Source organism: Musca vetustissima, unplaced genomic scaffold (genome assembly GCF_032173495.1).
Source record: "Musca vetustissima isolate MV318-11 ecotype Yass unplaced genomic scaffold, APGP_CSIRO_Mvet_v1 utg4828, whole genome shotgun sequence".
NCBI lineage: Eukaryota > Metazoa > Arthropoda > Insecta > Diptera > Muscidae > Musca > Musca vetustissima.
In genome coordinates, this window is record NW_026879268.1 from 200353 (window position 1) to 214945 (window position 14593).

Consider the following 14593-nt stretch of genomic DNA (forward strand, 5'->3'; position numbering starts at 1 on the left):
GGTACATTTTACAGTATTTCTTTGACAAAGGCGAAACATTGTGAATGGTGTTTATGGTTCCGATACTGTAACAGTCAATTATGTGCAATTTTTTCATAGATTTTTTTTGTTAAAGATGCACCTCGCATAGGTAGGCCGGTCGTCGAAAATGTCGATAAAATCTGAGAAATGATCGACGTTGACCGGCATGTTAGCAATCGTAACATCGTCCAGGAGCTAGAAATCAACCATAAAGCTGTTTTAAACCATTTACAATTTATCAAAAACGACCAGAGTTCTACCAGGACAACGCTAGACCACACACATCTACAGTGACTTGCCAGAAAATTCGGGAGCTTGGTTGGGAAGTTTTCATGCATCCGCCATACATTCCGGATTTGGCGCCAAGCGATTGTCATATTTTTCTAGCATTCCAAAAATTTTTTAATGATAAAAAGTTGTTATCTAGGGAGGATTGTGAACATCGACTAGAGTTTTTTTTTTTTTTTTTTTTTGAAAATATAGAGCAGGATTTCTATGAGAAAGGCATTATGAAGTTACCTTTGAAATGGTATCCAATCATACAACAAAACGGTGCATATTTGATCCAAATCGGATATTTCGAACATGTATTTTTCCCCAACCTATTGTATTGTTGTCTAGAACATTTCTACAATGGTGGGAGTCCTTGCTTATTAACGTTGTCATTTTCTATTTCCTTTCTGTGGATATAAAACCAATTTCTCATCATAGATCAATGTTCGAAATTTATACAAGATTGTATTTTTTTATTTTCAAGCTAATATTTCAAAAAAATCTTGATAGGCGAAGAGTGTTTCTCCACTCTAAAATGTAGATCGTCGATACAGATTTGTACATTGTACGTACTTTTAATAAAATCGGCTCTAAGTTCCTAGATTAGACCGATGTGTCAATTGAAATAGTTTCCGAAGTATCTCTCCGATTCAGATGTATGTGGATGGCCTTAACCAATTGCACTCTATTAGGTCTTCATGGGAAACCGTGTTAAAGTTAACTTGAGCGTTGTTTCTGCCATCTATCGTTGCCTAGAATCAAAACCTGACTTTGTTGAATTAGTGTTGGCCTTTTCCTCTGGATGGCGCTATCACCTGTCTGTGGATATAAAACCAAGTTATCATCATAGGTCCATTTTAGAATTCGATACTGGATTGTTCTCTTATATTTTATAAGCAAACATTGCCTAAAGTCTTGTCAAGCGAATAATTCTTCTTTTTTCGTTTTTCAAGTCCGTTGCAAAGTACCTGCATTAGACAGACGCATATTCACAATCTTCATTTGATGTCGTGTTTTCAACGTCTTTCTTCAATTCAGAGTTTTGTGTGCTCTAACAGATCCTCTTGGGAAACGTTGTTCTTTATTTTCGAAAATTTGTTCTCCTGTTAACACCTGTCTGCTATATCCTCTTCTAGGTAATAAGACTGACATCTATTGTCGCCTGGAAACAACTCCTCATTTTAATTTGATCAGTGGTTGCGGTCCTTACTTATTTTATATTGAAATTTTCATCTGGTTGGGACTATCTCATGCCATTCCTATGTTGTGTGCAGAGGTTTATTATTAAAGTATCGGAAGGCTCGGAAAGAATTTAATTTATATTTTGAAAAAAATAGGCCCCGTGGATGGCCTCAACCAATTTTCCTACGACTATGTTGTCTTGGAAGACAGAGTCCCTCTTTTTTGTTTTGGATCTATCGGTATTGTTTTTTTGGTGTAGCACTTTTTGGATATACCTATCGGTTTATGTAGTACTTTATTTTTTTTTACTTTTATTTTTTAATCACATTGATTAACAATCCACAGGATAAACATAATTAAAATATATCCTTTTTTTGTAACGAATTTGTTTTCTGGCCTTTAAGATTATAATTTATGCACAGATTTTTGTATGTAGCATAAATGAAGTATTTATCAACTGCATATTCCCACTGAAAAAAACCTTTCAATAGGGAAAGAAAATGTTTTAACAATTAAGAAAAAAAATAGAAACCTTTTTTCATTATTTTATAATGCGATAAGCCAACATATCTTATCCACTTGAAGAAAGAAATAATTAAATTAATGATGAACTCAATGGTCAATAGTTATTCAGACACATGGCTCGTGTCATAATGTGAATTGCCACTTATTAAAAAATCGCTTGATTAGATTTTTAAATTTGTTTCCTTATTGCTGGTGATAAGGTCACTATGACCGATAGGTTTTCCTTGTAACTACTTTATTTTTATCAGTATGGCAGAAATAAAGTTTTTTCCCATTTATCATAATTTACGCAATTATATTTACATGCGACCCACTCTTATATTTCATTTGTCATTTATTTTTCTGAATGAATGAAATTAATTGAAGCCTCTTCAATTGCTGTTTTGCTTTATTTTTGTTCTGGCTGGTTGCCAGCAGTCTCCTCCCTTCCCTACGGCATTCTGTTTACATATTCAATTGTTTCGGAAGCTCATTTGATACTTGTATTTTCTTGCAGAAACGTTGTGATTTTTTTTTTGTTTCTAAAAAAAAACACAAGAATGAATTGACCGTAAATTAAACTAAATTAAATTGCAAAAACTGTTTGCTGTCGCAATGATTGACAGACATACAGAGAGCAATCGATCGCTTAGTTAGTTAGCTGCTGCTGCTAGCCGGGTTGCCTAGTCTACCGGTTGATTGCTGCTTGGCTGGGATTGCATAAAAATTGAGCAAACACAAAAAGTCAGTGAACGTACTCGTACAAGGTTCAACAAATAAATATGTAGCAACTAAACTAAGCGTTCGCTGTCTATGAATCAGACTCTGATCAAACTAGAAAAAGTATATTATTATTTTTTTGTTTGCTTTTAATTGAGAATTGTTATTTTTTGCACTAGCATTTTATAAAATAGAAGACTTGAGCATGCTATATACTACGCCGCTATTTCTTCTAACAAATCGGTAAAAAAGAGAATGGCATACATTTCCTCACTGTAAATGTGGAAATTCAATTATTGTTGCGTAAACAAAGTATTTAAAAACAATATTTATTATTATTTTTTATATAATATCAAAGTTATTGGAGCATAAAGATATGATTTAGCGAAAATATCAAATGGGGAGTTTAAACAAACTGTATGTGCATGCTACGACGACAAATATACATGTACAACATTCGAAATGGCAAACCAATAATTGTAGTAGCATTGTAGCATTGAAATTAGGATTATTAGAGGGTCACATATGATGTGTATTAATGATTATCTATTTTTTTAATATTTGAACTTCGAAATATTTCAAATACGACACGTACTAAATTTAGTACCATTGTCATTAAATAAACGGATTGAGGTTGCTTATGTGTAGTTTTGAAATTCGTGCTATATACGAAATGGTGTTCAATTCAGTGCAATTGGTATTTGGGTACGGATCTAAAATTTTTATGTGGAATTGATATGTTGAAATTTTTGTTTGAGTTTCGATATTTGTACCGAAAGATACAAGTGATATTGAGATCATTGATAGAGCTCGGAACTTGACCTGTAGTACAGTGTTATCCATTTATGGTTTCAAAAGTAAACGTTAAAAAAACTCATATAAAATATTTTTTACATGATATATTTTTTGTTATAAAATACATCATTTAAATGTCCTCCACGCGAACTGTTGCAAGCATTAATTTGTTGTTGTAATTTTCGACCACTTTTTGACACATATTGGGCGCTTTCTCAGTTTTAACATGAATATTAGTTTTTAAGTTCTCAAGAGTAGAAGGTTAATTTAATAAACAATTTCATTCAAAAGTCGAATGGTGTCAGATGTCGATGTCGATTTTCAGTCTCATACTTTTTCAACCATGAAAGGGATAACCATTTGTGTCTTATATACTAATAACTAACTACAAAATAATATCTTCAAACAAAAAAAAAAAAAAAAAGTTATTATATAGGACATTTTTGGCCGCCAATAAAGAGTACTTTTTCGAAAAGATTTTCAGTCTATTGGGAATCCTAAATAGGAAATTTGTGCAACTTCCGAACGAAAATAAGCAATCTATAGTCATCTACAATTGACCAGGTGATTCCCCAATCTCTGATCTGGGCCAAACCATCATATCTGAATCTAATTCTGTAGATTCATCCGCCTACCAATTATCATGTAAATCAAACCACACATTGCTACTTCTCCGAGGATGATTGGTATGTACAGTCCAGATTTTGATATGGTTTTCATATGACGGTGCCCTCCACTTTTTTGTGGTTAGAAGTTTTTAGTCGCATTTCCAACTCACAGATCTGTGTAGAAAATTATTAACATAGGATCATGTTTTGGCATAGCTCCCATATAAAAGTCCCGTCATTATGTATTAGAGATGATTGATTAGAGATAGATTCCCGCCCCGTTTCCAGTGTTTTAAAATGTTTCTTGGCATCTTCCCAACAATGTAACTGTAATGTGTCAATACGTGTTCTATGAGCGAGAAAAAAAACCTTCAAGCTCTATTTTCGGTATTTTGTGAATATAAATGTTCAGGTCCAGCGAGGTCGAAATCTCTCAATTTTAGTGTACAATTCTTAAATTTATTAAAAACCAGTGAGCGGAGAAGTATAGTAGGACAGGGCCGACCATACGATACCCTACACAACTGTGGATTTTATTCCGAGCCTGGGTAATATTTCGTGATAGTTGCACCCTCTTGCCTGATTAGAGGTCAACCGCACCTCTTGCATACACTGACATATTTTCCGACTATTACTAATATTCAGTACAACCCTTCTAAATAATGTCCACATTCCCTTCACTGCCTATAGATCGAATAAAAAAACAAACACGAAAAAATAAGTTTTCGTCCACTTCATTCCAAAATTATTATCAGTTCATCACCGAAAATGATGGGCGTTGTCATTGACCATAACTGGAACCTCATGGAACATTTCAAAGCGATCATCGCTATATTTCCGCCCTGCAGTGTGATAATGGGTTACTAAATAATATCTGAATACGTAAGCACCTGTATATATTTAAGTGTAACTCCCACATCCGAGACCATATGCCAATATAATTGGTATCAATTTAAAGATCAACCACCCCTTTTGGATACTATCAATTTCTCGGTTCTATGTCCTTTTAATTTTTAACACAAAAGTCAGGGTCCATTTGACCCGCTAAATATTGACCGATATTTATCAAAACAGGCATGCTTTTTCTTTGGCCCAATTCCAATCTCCATGTAAAAATTCGCGACAAAAAAACCGACAAAAATTTAGTATTTGGTCCATTTCATCCTATCTAAATATTAACCAATCTTTACCAAAAACAATAGAACTCTTCATTGGGTCGAACCCATCCTACATGCAAAATATCGTGAAGGTTGGTCCATAACTGTGGCCTGTATCGTGTTTACAAATTATAATGGACAGACGGACACATATGTCTAGATTGACTCAGCTAGTCGAAATATGACGATAGGTATACTTAAAGGTCTAGGTCTAGGACCACTATTTCGCGGCGTTACAAACTCTTGGGGCTGCACAAAGCTATAATACCCTGACAACATAGTTGTGTAGGGTATAAAAATTATTCTTAGAGTTTCATTCACACCCATGACTCTTCGAATTTTTTTTTCGTTCACAATTTGAACCAAATCGGATATTAAAATTTAGTTCATATGCGATTTTAAAATTTCCAAAGGCACCTCATTATCGACTAACATCAACACAAAAATTGGATAGTCCTGTTTTTTAATTTTGACTAACTGCAACAAAAATATAAAAATGGCTAGAAGCAAATACAGCGCACTGATAAAACAGCTATTTACCAATGCTTGTGGATTTTTTTCATAAAATATTATTTCGGAAAAAATGTTCCATGAATTTCCAGTGATTTCTCAAATTATAAATTGATTTTATGCAACTATATTAGTGGTGCCAGTTCAGAACAGAGGAAGGCTACAAAAGAACATCAGTTCGTACTGATCAACAAATCGTCATAGCGGTAAAAATACCATTTTAAAGGTATCTTCACAATGCCTCCCTCATAATATTTCTCCGATTTCATCGACGTTTTGTTTTTAATGAATTATTTATCTATTTATTTCTGAAAACCCGCTTTAACTATAACTTTATTTTTAAAAAAGTTACAGGTCATTGATTCATTTTGTAATTTCTGTTTCTTTAGTTTTGGCCACCAGTGTATATGTGTATTTATATATGTACCGATCAGGACTAAATTTTCCGAAAGTGATTCTAAATTTATCTGGATTCACTATAATAAAATGTTACGCAATCGGATACAAAATGTGTCCTTTGTGCGGCTGCAGTATAATCAAATCAAATTTAACAGAAATTCGTTTATGCATGCTATAAACATCAGAACGAAATTTGACAGGTCTAGCTGCTTCCAGTGAGTTGTTTCCTCAAAAATCTGCAACTGGCTCCATAGTGCATTATCAGAATTTTTAGTATTTTCCGTCCATTATAATATGTAGCCTGGACACGATGGGCATAACAATTTTGAGCCCTTTCTTCGTTGGAAATAAACACCTGAAAGGTTGGTCGGACAATCATGACCAATGCGTGTTATAAACATCCGAACGAAATGAGAAAGGTCTAGCGGATTTGATGACACAAAAATCTGTCATTGGCGCATTCCCATAACTTTTAGAATTTTCCGCATAACGTTTTGAGCCCTTTCTTTGTAGGAAATAATCACCTGAAATATTTGTCGGACAATAATGACTACTTCTTCCCTACAAACGTTGATATGTTTGTTAACCTTAAAATCGGACCAGTCATTGATTTTGACCGAATATTCATTGGCTGCATTTTCAGTACAAAACCACCAGATACGACGATGACTGCATAACTCATTATTTGTTAGCATAAAATAATTTCTTTTTGGGCAATTCTACCATTGGGCCAAAAATCCACAGTGTCAGTATACCTTTGCCTAATTGTAGCTTCAGTCGTTGCTTACATGTCTAAATTTATACATCATTTATACATCTAATTTATTAACATTGGTCAACTCTCAGTCAGAACCTCTCCATTAAACCTTCATTGCACATTTTGATTTATAATTCTTTGTTTAATAAATTACAATAAAATTGCTGATTATAGCGTACACGACTGGTCACCCTTGACCGATAACAACAAATATATTCAATCACTTTTTGGTAAACAATACGTGCGTCAAAATTCATTGTTGTTTTTGTTTTTTCACTGATCTTCGCTCTTTTTTTAAATGAGAAATCAAAAATTTGTAATAAATAAAAAAACAACAACAAAAATATGACAAATGTGAGAGATCTTTATGGAATCAGTGGTGAGAGCACCATAGCTGTTTGTTTGTCTCGAATACACGTTTTGTACATGTACATATGTACGTACTTTGTGACAACCACCGATCTTCTTATTGATCCATCCCTCTACCCTTTACCGCACTCTGTTTATTTGTTGGCAGTTTTTTTGGTTTGCTTGAAGATTGTGACGAAATATGAAAAAAAAATTAAAGTACTCTGAACAAATTGCACACACAAACATACCGCATATGTTTTGTTTTTCGAAACTACCAAGCCCCAAAAGAGCAGCAGAAACAGCTACGAACAACCAAACCCAGAGAGGGAGAGACAAACAAAACAGAAAAATTTTGAATAGATAATGGCAAATACAACGCGCCAGTCTTTTGTGAACAACAATAGCGTACGGTCCGGTCGGTTAGTTGTTCAATTTCATGTTGTTGTTATTGTTACAAAAATAAACCACTTAACTACCGAAAGCGACGTGTATTGTCATCTGAATTATCTAATTTAGTATTTTTGTTATCCGCCACTTTACTTGGCTGCAATTAAATGAACAATATTTCCCCACTTCGAGAGTGGGCTGTAGCTATTGTTGTTATTGCTGCTGCTGTGGGTCGTTCGTCACCACATGAATAGACTAAATTATTAGATAGACTGCTGGCTGGCTGGACTGATTATTAGTTAAATATTCGAAATATTAGGAACGTGTAAGCCCCATATGCCGCCGTATGTGGAGATAATGATAATAAGACAAGCAACACGAAAATAGCAACAATTTTTGACAGTTCCCGTATTGAATGTTGTGTATGTGTGTGTATGAATTTGTTTTAATTAATCTTCGGACTTCTAAATCTTCCTTGGGCTTATCAATATTTTGTTTTTCGAATTGTTTTGCATAATTTGCCCGCAAACAAATGAATTGTCAACGTCAATTGAGAATTGTCAAGCAGTAAATCAAGAACATCGCGTACGTAACGCAAAACAAAACGAAAGAAAAAGAATTACAAAAACAACAATAAGATATAATTTTAAAATAATTTAAAATTCTGAAAAAAAATAATCTCAGCCCGAAGGAAACAAGCAAAAAATTAAATTCGAAAAAATACCCAAAAATGAAAGCTGTTAAAAATAAATCCCGCCTGCTATTGGGTCTACGTAAATCTCCAGCCGATTTACACAGTGCAAAGTTCATACATTATTATGGACCCACATATGTGGACAGTGCCATCTATGATTTGGAAGATTTCCAGTCCATCTTGAATGATGAAAAATTTGATAAAAACAAAAACACAGTCCTCTATTTACATGGATATTTGGAAAATGTCGATGTGGAGAGTATCCATGTCATTGTCGATGCCTATATGAAGAGGACAGATACAAATCTAATTGTTTTGGATTGGGGTGAATTGGCCGATGGCAACTATGCCTTTGATGCTGTGGTAAATGCCAAACAATTGGGTCCGGTATTGGCCAAAATGTTGCTACAACAATTTGAAAATGGTTTGGACATAGAAAAATTCCACATTGTGGGACATTCCCTGGGTGGTCAAATGGCTGGTATTGTGGGACGTGAAATCTACGCACGCAGCAAAAAGACCAAGAAAATCAAACGCATATCAGCCCTGGATCCCGCCTTCCCCCTATTCTACATGACCGTGGGCATGGCCAAACATTTAAGCCGTCACGATGCTGAATTTGTTGATGTCATACACACTGATGCCTGGCTGTATGGCGCTCCCTTTAGTACCGGCACTGCCGACTTTTGGCCAAATGCTGGAAAAACCCTACAACCTGGCTGCCCAAAACGAAACTATCGTATGCTAACCGATAATGATTTATCCAGTCATCGTCGTTCCTGGTGGTTTTGGGCGGAAAGTGTAGCCAATGAATATCCAGTGAAATTTAATTGTGTCAAGGCAAAAGACTGGTCCGACTTTAAGGTGGGCAAACTTATCAACGATGATCGGGAACATGTTGTCATGGGTCACGATTGTCCGACGAATATTTCTGGTGATTATTTCCTGCAAACAAACGGCTCGAAACCTTATGCCCGTGGTGTCCAGGGTACATATTACATTGAACCTAAAGATCTGCCGGGTTATCTCTATAAGGAGGATGATTTAACGACGTAGAGACTTGTTTTTAATTTAAATTATTTGTATGTGTATGTAAAATTGAACGAATTTTGTTATTACTGTGTTTTTAAATATATAAGTGAATTAAAATGAATTGTTTGGTATTTGTTGTATATATAAGTAAATAGTTCTATTTTATGATCCGCTCAAAGAGAGAAGAAATGTTGTATTTTTTTTATATATTTTATAAAAAAAAATAATGAAAAAACGAGAAATAAATAAAATTAATTTTATTATCATAGATAAACCTAAATATGTTATTTTTATGGGGGAATTACAAATGTATGCGAATAGTTGTAAAGAAATACTGATCTTTCAAAGACCTTTCAGAACCTATTTGTGTCTTTACAACTGAATTCATTTCAAACTTTATATGGGACTTAATTTTTTATTTAAGTAACATGTAGTGCTGTATAGTCTTTATGCTCTCCCAATATTTTTTAAAAAAGCATTGAAAGTTTAAAAGTCTTTTGGGGGAAATACCTGGAAATAATGGGTCCTAGACTCAAATTGTTTTATTGTTTTATGTCTCTCATAGATTAATTGATAATTCCTATTGAATTATAATTGCACGTAATTCTGAATGAAGTTGCGAGACTGATCAAGGTTTTTTTTTTAATTTTGGTCAAGGCCTGTAGTTATTCTATATGGCATATACTTCAGAGCCAATCGAGCTACATTTTTTATAGCAAGAGCTCAAAATATCAAATTGTAACGTATTCGCATGGAAAATACAAAATAATATATGGGGCATACCGCCAATATTAATAAAATAGCTTTCGAATGAGAATCTAAAATATAACAAGTGATAAAGCGTTAAGGGAAGATGCCCTCCACCATAGGAATATTGAGAGTTACTGGACAGTTGCCAATCGATTGCTGCCATAATGAACACCAAATACAAATTTCAACAATTTTTAATAGGATTTTTCCTAAAATCTTAAAATCCCAAAACATGTATCGACATTGATTACGCATGGTAGGGTAGAACATGTGTATAAAATCCTCAAAATGCAGCAATTTACAGGGCAAAGTTATATGGGACTGTACCTAAAAATATTTGGGGTTATCATGATATGAGGGGCTATAAATAATAAATCTTTTAGTTTTGTATTTCAATACTGTCTAAATATTAAAAATACTGTCTAAATAAATAAAAATACCGGGAGTTATCAGACGGTTATCAAGTGACGGCTAATGGGCTTCTCAAACTTTAAACGCGTTTTTCTCTTTTGGGAATGGCGGGCACGATAACTCAAAAACTAATAACCCAATCGATTCCAAATTTTTACACGTTTTTCTGTGAGTGTATAGCTATCGTATGAACTAGGATAAAGCCAATCGGTAAAGGACTTCCTTATTTTTTAACTTGGTTTTTGGTCAAAAATCGACGATTTTCCAAAAATATTTTTTCAAAGTTCCGCCATTTTGTTAATTTTAGAGCGAAGTCAATAATCCTAGTTCATACGAGAGCCAGACATGTACTCTTTCTAACACCGTTGGAATTTTCGGATTCCGATGTTCCAGTGAGGAGTTAGCATGCCCGCCATCAAAAATAAGGACTTTTCTTTAATTACAAAAAACAATAACAAAAATTGTTTGTAAATTATTTTTCTTCTCTTTTAAATCTTCAAATATATATGTGCAAAGTTACAAACCTTAACAAGCATTGGTATTGATTTACCAGCCCATTGAAAATCTTGAAAAAATAAAATCGAGAATGGGTGGGGTTCCCTTAATAGAAGAAATTCAATCGGAGGTAATTACAATTAAAGCAAAAATACGTAACTACACTCCTGCAAAAAACTAAAGCTCGCAATATTGAAGATAGAAGTTTTGAACTTATATTAATGTTATTTCTGGGATGTTTGGTATTGAAAATGAGATCCATCGGCCAATTTTTACGATAGTCCCCATATAGCGGTACCCCAAAATTAGGTATTTTAAGGCTTTTCTTTATTTTTTAACTAATCAGCTATAATAAGACATTTTTGTTTCCCACTGAGTGGCAGAGAACCCTGTGCAAAATTCTATCGCTATCGGAGAAATATTTTATGACTAGTGCAACATTTACATAAAATCGGTCGAAAATGTATATAGGAACTATATCAAAATCTGAACCGATTTTCACGAAACGTATCACACTTCATTATAGTCTAAATTCAGTACGCTATTTTAATAGTAGTGCTGTAAAACTTTGACATACTTAATTTTTATATATTTTATAACGTTTTTTTTTTTTTTTTTTTTTTTTTGTATAACAATGAACTTGTTTAAGCAAAGTCAAAAATTTTCCATTTTATATGATTCATTGTAAATTTTAATCTGCTATATATTTAAATATATATGCCTAAATTCCACTTCAATACAAGTGCTTATCAAAATTGAACAAATGGGTATAATCTAATCCAAACCAGTAATGCCGCGACATTTTAACTTAAACTATCTAATCAATAATTCTATTAATAATTTCATTGAAGAATAATAGATATATTTCACTTTTAAGGAAGACAACATTTAATTTGAAATTACCATATATAGGAAAGAGTGATGACAAATAAAAGTTTCCCAATTTATCAGGCATTACGTCCATAGAATACAAGTGACATACCTGAAATGAAGAGAAAACACAACATATTAATTTGTATTGAATATTTAAGAAATAAATATAAAAAATATATATAATAAATGTTTTGAGACCTAGGGGATGAGATCGTTAACATAATTTTGTCTGATAAGTGATGTCGTATATTATTATTTTTTTTGAAATTGTAATATTGTTTCTTTTTTCTTAGAATAAAATCGAAAAAGATTATCACAATAAATATTACTTTAACCCTTTGAGCCCCGAAATTTTTTTCCGTAATCATAGAATAATTTTCTGTTCGCAGATTTAATGCAACTATCCTAAATATGATATGAATAAAATTTGACATCGTTGCATTCAGGAGATACAGTACATACTTTCTGAAAAATCAAAGTCCAATATCAAGAAAACCAAATTCAAAATCGATGGAAAAACGTTTTAAATTATTCTCTATGATCTTTTTTCAAGAATCAAAAATAATTCTAATGGCAGAAATAAATAAATAATTTGGACTGTATATACAAATTGGTAAAAAATGTGATTTTTTTACATTTTTCTTTTGGTATATGACGTCCATAATCAGGACTTGACATATGAAACCCAAATATATATCTACTAGCTGTATATTAAATATATATTAAATACAATAGCTGTATATTAACTATAAGATCTCAAAAACATTTCGTTGCCTGTGGGCAACATTGGACCATAAAGGTTTAAATAATACAAACACTTAACCTATATCCTGCTTAATAGTATCATCTTTAAAATAACATGTGGTTTGACTCTAGTTACCTTGTAATGTTGTATGACTAGTTACCTTGTAACAACGATGTAAATGATCCACAAAATTCTCAATGACGCGGATTCGTTGGTAACCTAAATAACACCCTTAGCCACTTAAGGTATATTCTACATAGTCTCGTAACAGACGTCGCCTTTTCGAAAGAACATTGACATGAAAGATATTTAGGGACTTTGGCGCACAATTTACCTTAAATCGGAAGAAAATATATATGGGAGCTTAGATATAGCTGAACCGATATTCATGAAACTGAACCGATATTCATGAAACTTAGCACACATCATTCTAAACTTAATTCAGTACGCTATGCCAAAATTTCGTGCATATCAAAAGATATTTAGGGACTTTGGCGCACCATTTACCTTAAATCGGAGGGAAGTATATATATCGGACGAAATTATATATGAGAGCTATATCTAAATCTAAACCGATTTTTCCCAATTTCAATAGGGTTCGTCCTTGGGCCAAATAAATGAGATGTGCCAAATTTCATCCAAATCGGATTATAAATGCGATCTGTAGTTTGTTTGCAATTTAACCCTTTGTGGCCCAATGTTGCCAACAGGCAACAAAATGTTTTAGAGCTTATATTTAATATGCAGCTAGTAGATATATATTATTTGGATTTCATATGCCAAGACCTGATTATGGACGACACACATCAAAAGAAAAATCGAAAAAATCCCAAATTTTTGGTAAAGTTATGAGCTTTTCAATATTTAGAAGAGGGTAAATTTGTGTACAGTACTAATTTGTGTATACAGTCCAAATTATTTAAATCGCTTCGTATTCAAATTGTACGGATTCTGCCATCAGAATTATTTTTGATTCTTGTAAAAATGAATATAGAGAATAATTTAAAATGATTTTTCGGTCCATTTTGAATTTGGTTTTCTTGATATTGGACTTTAATTTGTCAGAAAGAATGTACTGTATCTTCCGAATGCAAGGAAGTAGCGATGTCAAATTTTGTGCATATCCATTTTAAGATAGTTGCATTAAATCTCTAAACAGAAATTTGTTCTAAGATTGCGGAAAAAATTCGGGGCTCAAAGGGTTAACATCAACAGGCGGACGAAAAGTGATTCTATGCATATTCTCAAAAGGAACTAGGAATCTATCTCGTTTCCTTTTTCCTGTTACAAACATATGCACAAATACATAACACATTGTGGTGAAGGGTATACAAATCAGGGAGCCGTGGAAATAGAAAGGCACATTTTTTTTTGGTTCGGATTGGGATCTGATATAAAAAAATAGGTTTTAAAATTTGAATGCTAAAGCATTGACGCAATATTGCACCAGTATAAAAATTAATACCATATCTTTCACGTCCGGAATCGAGATAACTACATTTTTAATGCTTGCTTAGACAAAATAAAATTTAATCTAATGTCTTGGTAATTTCGTATTCATCTTATCGATGAATAATTCTAAACTTCTACTGTAGCACTTAAATACCAACTATTTCGTATCAATTAACACTCCCACGCAATTTATCAATGAAAGAAAGTGTTTCATGAAATCTGCACACTTTCTATTGTCATGTATTCGTAATGAGTTTATTGTTTTCTAAATAAATTTTAATATTCAAAAATTTGTGAAATTTGAGATTTTTATTACTATCGCTTAATTATTTAATTAAAATTGACCTCATTTTTTGTTTGTCTTAACAAGTAAACAAATACTTTTTGACAGCCACTTATATCAGATACTTATCAATATTGAGAGTGCTGCTGTAATTAGATATGACTGACGGACAAGTAGGCTAAAAACAATTAACA

At 32.9% G+C, this 14593-nt stretch overlaps 1 protein-coding gene across 1 annotated transcript; it reads left to right on the forward strand.

Moving 5' to 3' along the window:
* Window positions 1-8394: 8394 nt before the first annotated feature.
* LOC133324082 (lipase member H-A-like) lies at window positions 8395-9414 on the forward strand. The gene has a single exon (XM_061532967.1). The coding sequence runs from the start codon at window positions 8395-8397 to the stop codon at window positions 9412-9414; it is 1020 nt and encodes a 339-aa protein (XP_061388951.1).
* Window positions 9415-14593: the final 5179 nt, after the last annotated feature.